This window comes from Saccostrea echinata, unplaced genomic scaffold (assembly GCF_033153115.1).
Source record: "Saccostrea echinata isolate AGI-Se365-2 ecotype Australia unplaced genomic scaffold, CSIRO_AGI_Sech_v1 ptg000054l, whole genome shotgun sequence".
Lineage (NCBI taxonomy): Eukaryota > Metazoa > Mollusca > Bivalvia > Ostreida > Ostreidae > Saccostrea > Saccostrea echinata.
The window spans coordinates 40,057,827-40,065,680 of NW_026889803.1; the positions used below are offsets into that span (position 1 = coordinate 40,057,827).

The following is a 7,854-nucleotide window of genomic DNA, read 5'->3' on the forward strand; positions in this document are numbered from 1 at the left end:
TGAATGTCTAGTAATAACTATTTAAACTGGTGACATCATCATATGCGTTTCGGAATCCTATGTCATCAGCGTATATAAATTAGGATGGGCTGTCGGTCTATTTTTTATTTTTAAATTATTAAATTGTATTCAGCAAGTTAACTACAAAAAATATAATATGTCACAATCAAAGTACTCGTTTTCAGATTTGGTTTTAAAAACATTTCTGTTCGAACAATATATTTTGTTGTTTGATTTTCTCGAAAGTTTTCATGTACGACTTGATAATTATAATATGGGGATTCCCCGCGAGAGAATTTCCAAAGAAAAAACCATGATACGATGAACTTTATTCATTTTAGGTAACTGATAACTTTTCAAGAGGTATGTTGAATATTTCCAGTGCTATTTTATGTTTTGGTAATTACCATATCATTCACTCTCCATCTATTAACGAGTAACGGTCCAATTTAACTGTTAAAGGTAGTGACTGTTTGATGTCGCATGTGAATCCTTATGCGAGCCTCTCACCTGTTCCATCTGATTAACATTAATTTTTATACTTATTTTAATTTACATGCACCAGGATATTCCAAAGGTTTAAATAGAAAAAGAAAGTAGAATTTGAGACCCAAGAATTGTGAGATATGATCAACATTATTTAAAGTGGATTTTCTGGCATGTATTGAAGGGGGTTCAGTAAGGGGTTTTGGAAAAAAGGCAAGATGTAAACAAAAAGACCTGTCTTGTTACAGGAAGTTTCTCGGGTTTTGTTTTTTGGTTTGATGAAGACTGCAAAACTTCAAGAGACACATTTAGACATGAACAATGAATTTTATTTCTTATCATGAATTTTAAAGCTCCCCTGGTTTAAAAGTTGGAAGGAAATTCCATATTAATAAGAAAACTTCCTTAATGATTTGCTAAAATGTCACCCTTTAAATAATCAATCACTTTTAATAGTAAAGGTAAGGTACAAATCATTCAAAGTTATTCGTTTGTGTTTCCTGTTAGCTATAAAATGCATTTGTTTATTCTTATTACGAAGGACTTGGCCAGATACATGAAGGTTGGTTGCCAATGTAAATTCCTATCTGATTAATCACCCAAAATCATCTGATTAAAGCATATAGGTGGATCTCACTCTCACTGCTGAATATCAAAATAAAAAAATGTTAATTCACCAAGGAAATTTTTGTTGAACTTGTTAATATTTTATATCCAAAGTGTAATAGATATATTTCTGTCACAAATAGGACCCTTAAATCTGTGAAACAATACAAATTTTCCAGTAAAAAGTTTACTTGCATGTGCTGATATACTAATAATCACCGAAAAATATTTATTGCAATAATTGTATTGAATTCTACACTATGCAAATGTGCTGGAAATCAGAATGTGTCATTAAATATGCTGGAAACACCAGTATGAACAAAATGTCCTTGTTTGAGGAATTTGTATTTAATATTACCTAGATCTTGATAATAACATATTTGTAACCAAATTTTTTTTTTATGAAAATGTGTGGGTATTGATTCATTTAATAAATAAAGTAACAAAAAACATTGAGTAAGATTGCGTAAAAGAATCATGAATGATTGAATTATAGGGAAGGAGTTGGTAACAGTTCTCTATTGTCATCATAAATGTGTATTATTAATAAATTTGACAAAGTAAAGAAGAAGTGTTCTAATTAAGATACCACCATTCAGTTGCTTAAACTTGAGAGTACCTTGCCTAAAACAAAATAAAGTATTTTGATAAAGTCATGCTTATAGCCATGGTGGCTAACAATCTTTTCTTTATTGCTGGTATTAATTGTTTCTTAGCATATACATATATAAACTTAGACTTGGCTTCAATTAAAATCGATTTCATTCCAGATTTTTTTTATAATAAAAATACGGGATGCTCAATTTTATCAGTATACCGGTATATCATGATTTTTAAGTGTGCAATATATATATATATCATGATACAGGGGCTAATACGCTGGTATTTAGTACATGTATGTACTGTAATTATAAATTCAGGAAATAATTAATTTTTTGGTTCAAACTTTTGAATTACAATTACCGGAATTTAAAAGATGTTATAAAACAGTAAAACAATGGCATGCTAGCATCAAAACATGCTTTATTAATATGTAAAGAAAAAAATTAAGTTATGTTTTTATAATATATTTCTTAGAAATATTAAAGACATTCATTCGAAATCAAAGTAAAGATTGCATGTAAAAATATCATGATATTTTTGGGAAAAATCATGATATAGAAATTATTAGCGATGTCCATCCCTAATAATTAGAGATACATTGTAGATACCCATCCTTAATAATTAGAGATACCCATCCCCAATAATAATTAATAAACTATATTCCAAATAATCTTGATGTCAATTTATAAATCAATTGTCACTTATAATTAATTACATGTATGATGGATTTTAAAAGAATTAATATTCAGATTGCTTGACCTTGGTAACCTGTACGTATACACCCATCTCATAATCTTATAAAAAGAAAATATATATATATATATCTATATATATATATATATATATATAAATATGAAACCAAATGAAAACTTAAAAGAAAAAAAAATTGAATTTGCATGAATTTGTATATCAATTTTTTCTTAAACAAAATATAATTGTTTCCATAGTGACAATTTTTATAAATATCATCATTTTCAAAGCTGAGGAAAATCCTAGTTGAATGTTCCTGCTGTATAAATATAACCAATGTGACACATTAGATATGTATTGAGACTAGTAATATGTACCTGTAAGACTGCTGGAAAAAAGAAATTGTAATATTAATATTTGTTTCATCTTAAGGTGATAACATTTCATTAAAAGTATATGATGTACACATATTGCATTGATTTTATCAATTGATTCTGGAATATACGGTCACCTATACCAAATTCAGCACTGTACTGAGTTCTGAGCAGCAATGTCTTACAGTGATCCAGGGGAAAAAGGGGGAGGGGAAAAACGTAAATACATATATATATATATATATATATATATATATATATATATATATATATATATATATATTGAATTTATTAATAAATGTTGTAAAAACTTTCATGTGCAGATCCAGGAATTTTTCCCGGTTTGGGGGGGGGGGGGGGGGGGGGTCAACCCCAGTCCAAAAATTTCCAACCCAGAAATTTCTGGAGAAGCAAGGAAAAAACAAAAACAAAACGTTAAATCCTTTCCTAAACTGAAAAAAACTTATTTCTTGGTATTGGTGGTGGGGTCCACATTTACTAAAGGGGGGGGGGTTCCAAAGTTATTTTTTATTGCTTGTACATACTTTTGATAACTTTGCAATTTCCAGGGGGGAGGTCCGGACCCCCAACCCCCCTCTAGATCTGCGCATGACTTAGTTAAAAAGTGTTGAGTAAAATGATTTGTAATCAAATTGTGCCTGTTTTCTTATAAATACAAGTACAGGTAATGTTAAATTATTAAAATTATATATTTGCACTCCTGTATGTGGTTTTATTAATATATCCTGTAAATTTTTAGAAACATTATGTATGGCCTGTATTTTAACTAGTACAAGGAAGATAAACTTTTTTAAGTATGTCAACAATACATAAATATCATTTAACCAGTACAATTCAAAAAAGTTAAACATCCTTGTTTTAACATTAACAGTTAAATACTCAAAATCATTCAACAAATATTGAAAATTTTACGAATACACGAGTTTACTGTTTTAAGTGAAAAAAAAGAAGACAAATATTGTTAAATAAGACTTTAAATAATATTTTTATTGATTAAGTGAAATTTTATTGCCACATTCTTTTACCACAATTCTTGTAAATGCAGTATTATGTAAGAAGGGATAAAAGATAACTTTTTTAAATAATCTCAAGTGATTTGTTAATGTTTTGCTTATTAGATAAATGACCCCAGATACTTCAAGAAATGAAGATGCTCAGTTTCTGGTGAAACCGTGTTAATAATAAAAGAAAACTTACATCTAGTAATCTAGAACTCGAATGTTTCAGAAAATGCTGATTCAGTTTTCAGTTTCATGTTGCGTTCCTGTGTTAGGCTGGTACTGGGAATGTCGTTCTCAGAATGACTGCCATTTTAATGAAAACGTTTTCGGAAAACGTTGTTACGGTTTTATCTTATCCTGAATATTATAAGAAGAGACGAGCTGTGACTTACATTAATGTGATAATTTTTTTTTTTGGCTGAAATAGTTCCCGGAACTTCCAGTGCTCCCGAATAGAAAGGAAAATTCAAAATTTATAGATAGAAAATAAAAAGACTTTCTCTGTGCAAGGAAGGTTACATTAAAACAGAAAATGAAAACAGTTCCGTTTCCCGATATTTTTACTTTGTTTTTAATGCTCTTTTTACAGACATTCAGTCCCGATTAACATGGTTGGTGATGGAGTGAATTGAAAAGCGCTTTTGCGATGGAGAAACGTTACAGAGCTCAAGATGTTTATAATAAATACAGAAAAGAGGAGGAAGAACCACGCCCAACCAAACACCTCATGCTGTCCATCTTTCACATCATTATTGAATATCTTAGTCTTTGCAGACCAGAGGAGAAATTCTCTTTTCACGAATTTCACAAAATTTTAGACTTAAGCTCCACCGAAAGTGATTTCAGTTTAGAGAAGGCTTCAGAGGCATTCGAAAGGCTAGAATTTTATTTAGTTACAATATGGAAAAATTCTTGGAAACCAGAATTTAAGAGGATGCGAGTAAGTATAGAAGAATTTGATTAGTCATTTAACTCTCATCGACATTAAGATGATAGAGACGATAGTGGTAACGTTTGCTTGCCTTAAATATGATATGGGTGACGATCTGGCAAAGAATTATATACTGTGTACACGTATAATGGGGATGCGGTTTCTTAAGAAGTACATGTATGTTTCCAGTTTATTTCAAGTATTTTTTCAAGTAATATTTATTTCAAGTTTTATAATTTGAAATGAGATATAACCAGATTTAATATTATTTAATGTACATATATGGGGGAGGGTTATATTCGCCGCCAAAATTTTCTTCTTCCTTTTTTTTTTTTTTTTTTTTTTTTTTTTTTGAATAAAGAATGTGCACCTTTCTTAAAAGGAATATGAGTTACAGTACACTGACGTGGAATGATTGGAAATGTTGTTTCTTTCAGAAATACTGCGGATATTATCAAACGAAGATCGAGTCGCACTTGAAAAAATCAGAAGAAGTATTTAAGTTAATTGGTTATGTAGAAGCAGCAGATTGTTTATTACTGAATCGTAGACTTAATCAAGACGTTGTTCTCTCCGTAGGATTTGAATGTATTGTAGCTTCTGTTGAATGCCATTTAGTATCAAAAATAATTAACAGACTCGAAAGTCCACTAAGGCCCTGTGATGTCTTCACTTTGAGGCAAAAATACACCGGAGGTGAAGAAGAATTTATAACAATATTGAACGGAAACAAAAGAGACCCGGTTTTAAAAAATTCTTCGGGATCGGAGTACCGAAACGATACAGAGGTTGACCATAATTCAGTTACGTTCTCTCCATCTGAAGAAAAAACGGGTCATCGTGATATTCCCTTTATAGATGATGATGCCGATGGACACAAGGAGTATGAACATTTAGGTCCGAACTTCGAAGAGGGAACGCTCGACGACCATCTGATGGCGAGTTTAAAGTTAGTGAGCAAAGAGAAAGTGAAAACGGAAGAACCACCACCGAAGAAAGGATCCGACGAGTGGTCATATGTTACGGAAAGTTTAAGAAAAAGATACGGTGAAGAATATAACTGGGGACTACGTGGAGACATTCTGCAGCCAGAACAGTTAACAAATCGGCTCACACAGGACAGTAGAAATGACAAAAATGAAGTGCAAAAGAGGATTATCCGAAAGGAAAGTTCCTCGTATCGAGATTCTGGTTATGTCGGTGGAAGTAGCTTTCGAAATACCAGTCATCGATCTGAACTTGTCACTCGAGCCACTGGGGGCGCCGAGTCTAAAATGTCATCGCTTAATAAGCCCACACAGCAAACATCCTACGCTCACGAGCAATTATCACCTTCAAATGCCACTGGAAACTTAAATGTTTGTGTTGAAGAAGAAGGGATTGGTGGTGATAATCTTTACAACGATATAGTTGAAATGAGATACGAAAGATTAGGTACTACCCAACCCTTTAATTTCAGCCATTCAGCACCTGTAGCGCGAAAGATTTCAACAGATACCGAAGTGTCTCCTTCCAGCAGTAGTCGCTTTGGCAGTCATAGTCTAAATGAAGGTGGATGGGTTTGTCCATACTGTACCATTCGAAATCCCAAGGGTAATCTTATTTGTTCAGTTTGCAGTAAGACTAATGATGTTAGGGACATAAAACCGTCATCGAAATCAATGGACGTAAGATGGACGTCCAGACAATGTTCCAAATGTACCTACGCGAATCATTCTGATCGGAGCGAGTGTGAAATGTGTGGCAACCCAATAAACGAAGCAAACTCAGCAGTGTAACAGTTTCTACGTTATGGGCTTTTTATTCTAAACTAAGCAAGAGAATGATACACACAGTTATTTTGACAAGGTTAATAAGAGCTTATCTAATAATAGTTCGCTTTTGAAAGCTCATTGTATTTTGTGAACATAAGCAATATGATTTTTGTTTTTCGATAAACTTCCAACGTGATATGTTTACATAATATATTGAATAGTTATAATTTCCTGTAATAAAAAGTGAAAAAATTGATAAAATAAAATCACAAAACATTTACATATCCGGTTGTATATTTTTCAAAATCATTGTAACTGTGTTATTACAGATTAGTACATTATTCATACACTTTAAAACTTTTGAGACTATTATGAAAGAGATATGGTCAGTGATTTAGTAGCTTTAGCAAAAATTCTGATAACAAAATTAAAAAAATCTCAAATCTCTTGTAAACAAAGGAAATTAGAATAAATAAGTGCAGTTTGGCGTAGGATCTATGCAATGTATGAACGTAAGCAAAACATCGTTTACAGAAATTAATTCGGTAATAATAGAATTAAAAACAGGTATCGTTCTATAGTTCAAAAGTTTCAATTTGCTGGATCTATCTTTGATAGATCTTTTTACCAACATTGTAAATACCTCAACGAAATTTTCACCACCAACATTGTAAATACCTCAACGAAATTTTCATCACCAACATTGTAAATACCTCAACGAAATTTTCACCACCAACATCAATTTGCATGCATCACTAGAAGGTCGTGTTCAAAAACATACTCAAGGATCTGAAAGTTTAGGAACCACATCACTTTGACTGTTTTGCGAATTTGGACACATTCTAGAAAAAGTGTTTATTTTAGTTGACCGATAATTTGGACCACATTCATGTGCGAATTGACTTAAGTTAATGTTTTATGATAAAATTCAATATATTAGAAGTCAAAATAAAAATTTAATCCTTTTGAAAAAAAGAATTTAAACTTGAATCTGCGTATGATATTGTATACAACCATTGACCAGGGGTCTATTTCACATTTTTTTTTATGACTTCGGGGATGGTGGTGTTAGCTTGATATTGTTAGGGCATTTGATCCGCAGTTTCTTTTGCTATGCAAATCACTACAAGCAGATGAAATAACGGACCTGCATTCTATTTTGCCAGTGGGATCTTTATAGTCCAATTCCCGGAGGATTCATTAAATTTACTTTCTAAATCAGAAGAAAAAAAGTGTTAAGTGAAACTCCATATTTTCCACCAAGTCCACTACCCACAACCGATTTCCATGGTATAAGTTAAAAAGTAGTAGTGTTCAAGGTTGTCCAAGCAGTGTCTTTGGTATTTATTACTAAGAGTTCTGATTAAGGAAATTTATCAGCAGTTACA

General features: G+C 31.7%; 1 protein-coding gene across 1 annotated transcript; it reads left to right on the forward strand.

Annotated features, from left to right (window-relative positions):
- The first annotated feature begins 267 nt into the window (after window positions 1-267).
- LOC133205293 (uncharacterized) lies at window positions 268-6,748 on the forward strand. The gene is made up of 3 exons (XM_061341068.1): window positions 268-363; window positions 4,371-4,721; window positions 5,150-6,748. The coding sequence occupies exons 2-3, from the start codon at window positions 4,428-4,430 to the stop codon at window positions 6,488-6,490; spliced, it is 1,635 nt and encodes a 544-aa protein (XP_061197052.1). The 5' UTR covers window positions 268-363; window positions 4,371-4,427; the 3' UTR covers window positions 6,491-6,748.
- The last annotated feature ends 1,106 nt before the right edge of the window (window positions 6,749-7,854 follow it).

Excerpts from the sequence above, each read along its gene's own strand:
- LOC133205293 (XM_061341068.1), top strand. The coding sequence starts at position 4,428 with ATGGAGAAACGTTACAGAGCTCAAGATGTTTATAATAAATACAGAAAA. Across the intron at positions 4,722-5,149 it reads CAGAATTTAAGAGGATGCGA|AAATACTGCGGATATTATCA; the intron begins GTAAGTATAGAA and ends TGTTTCTTTCAG.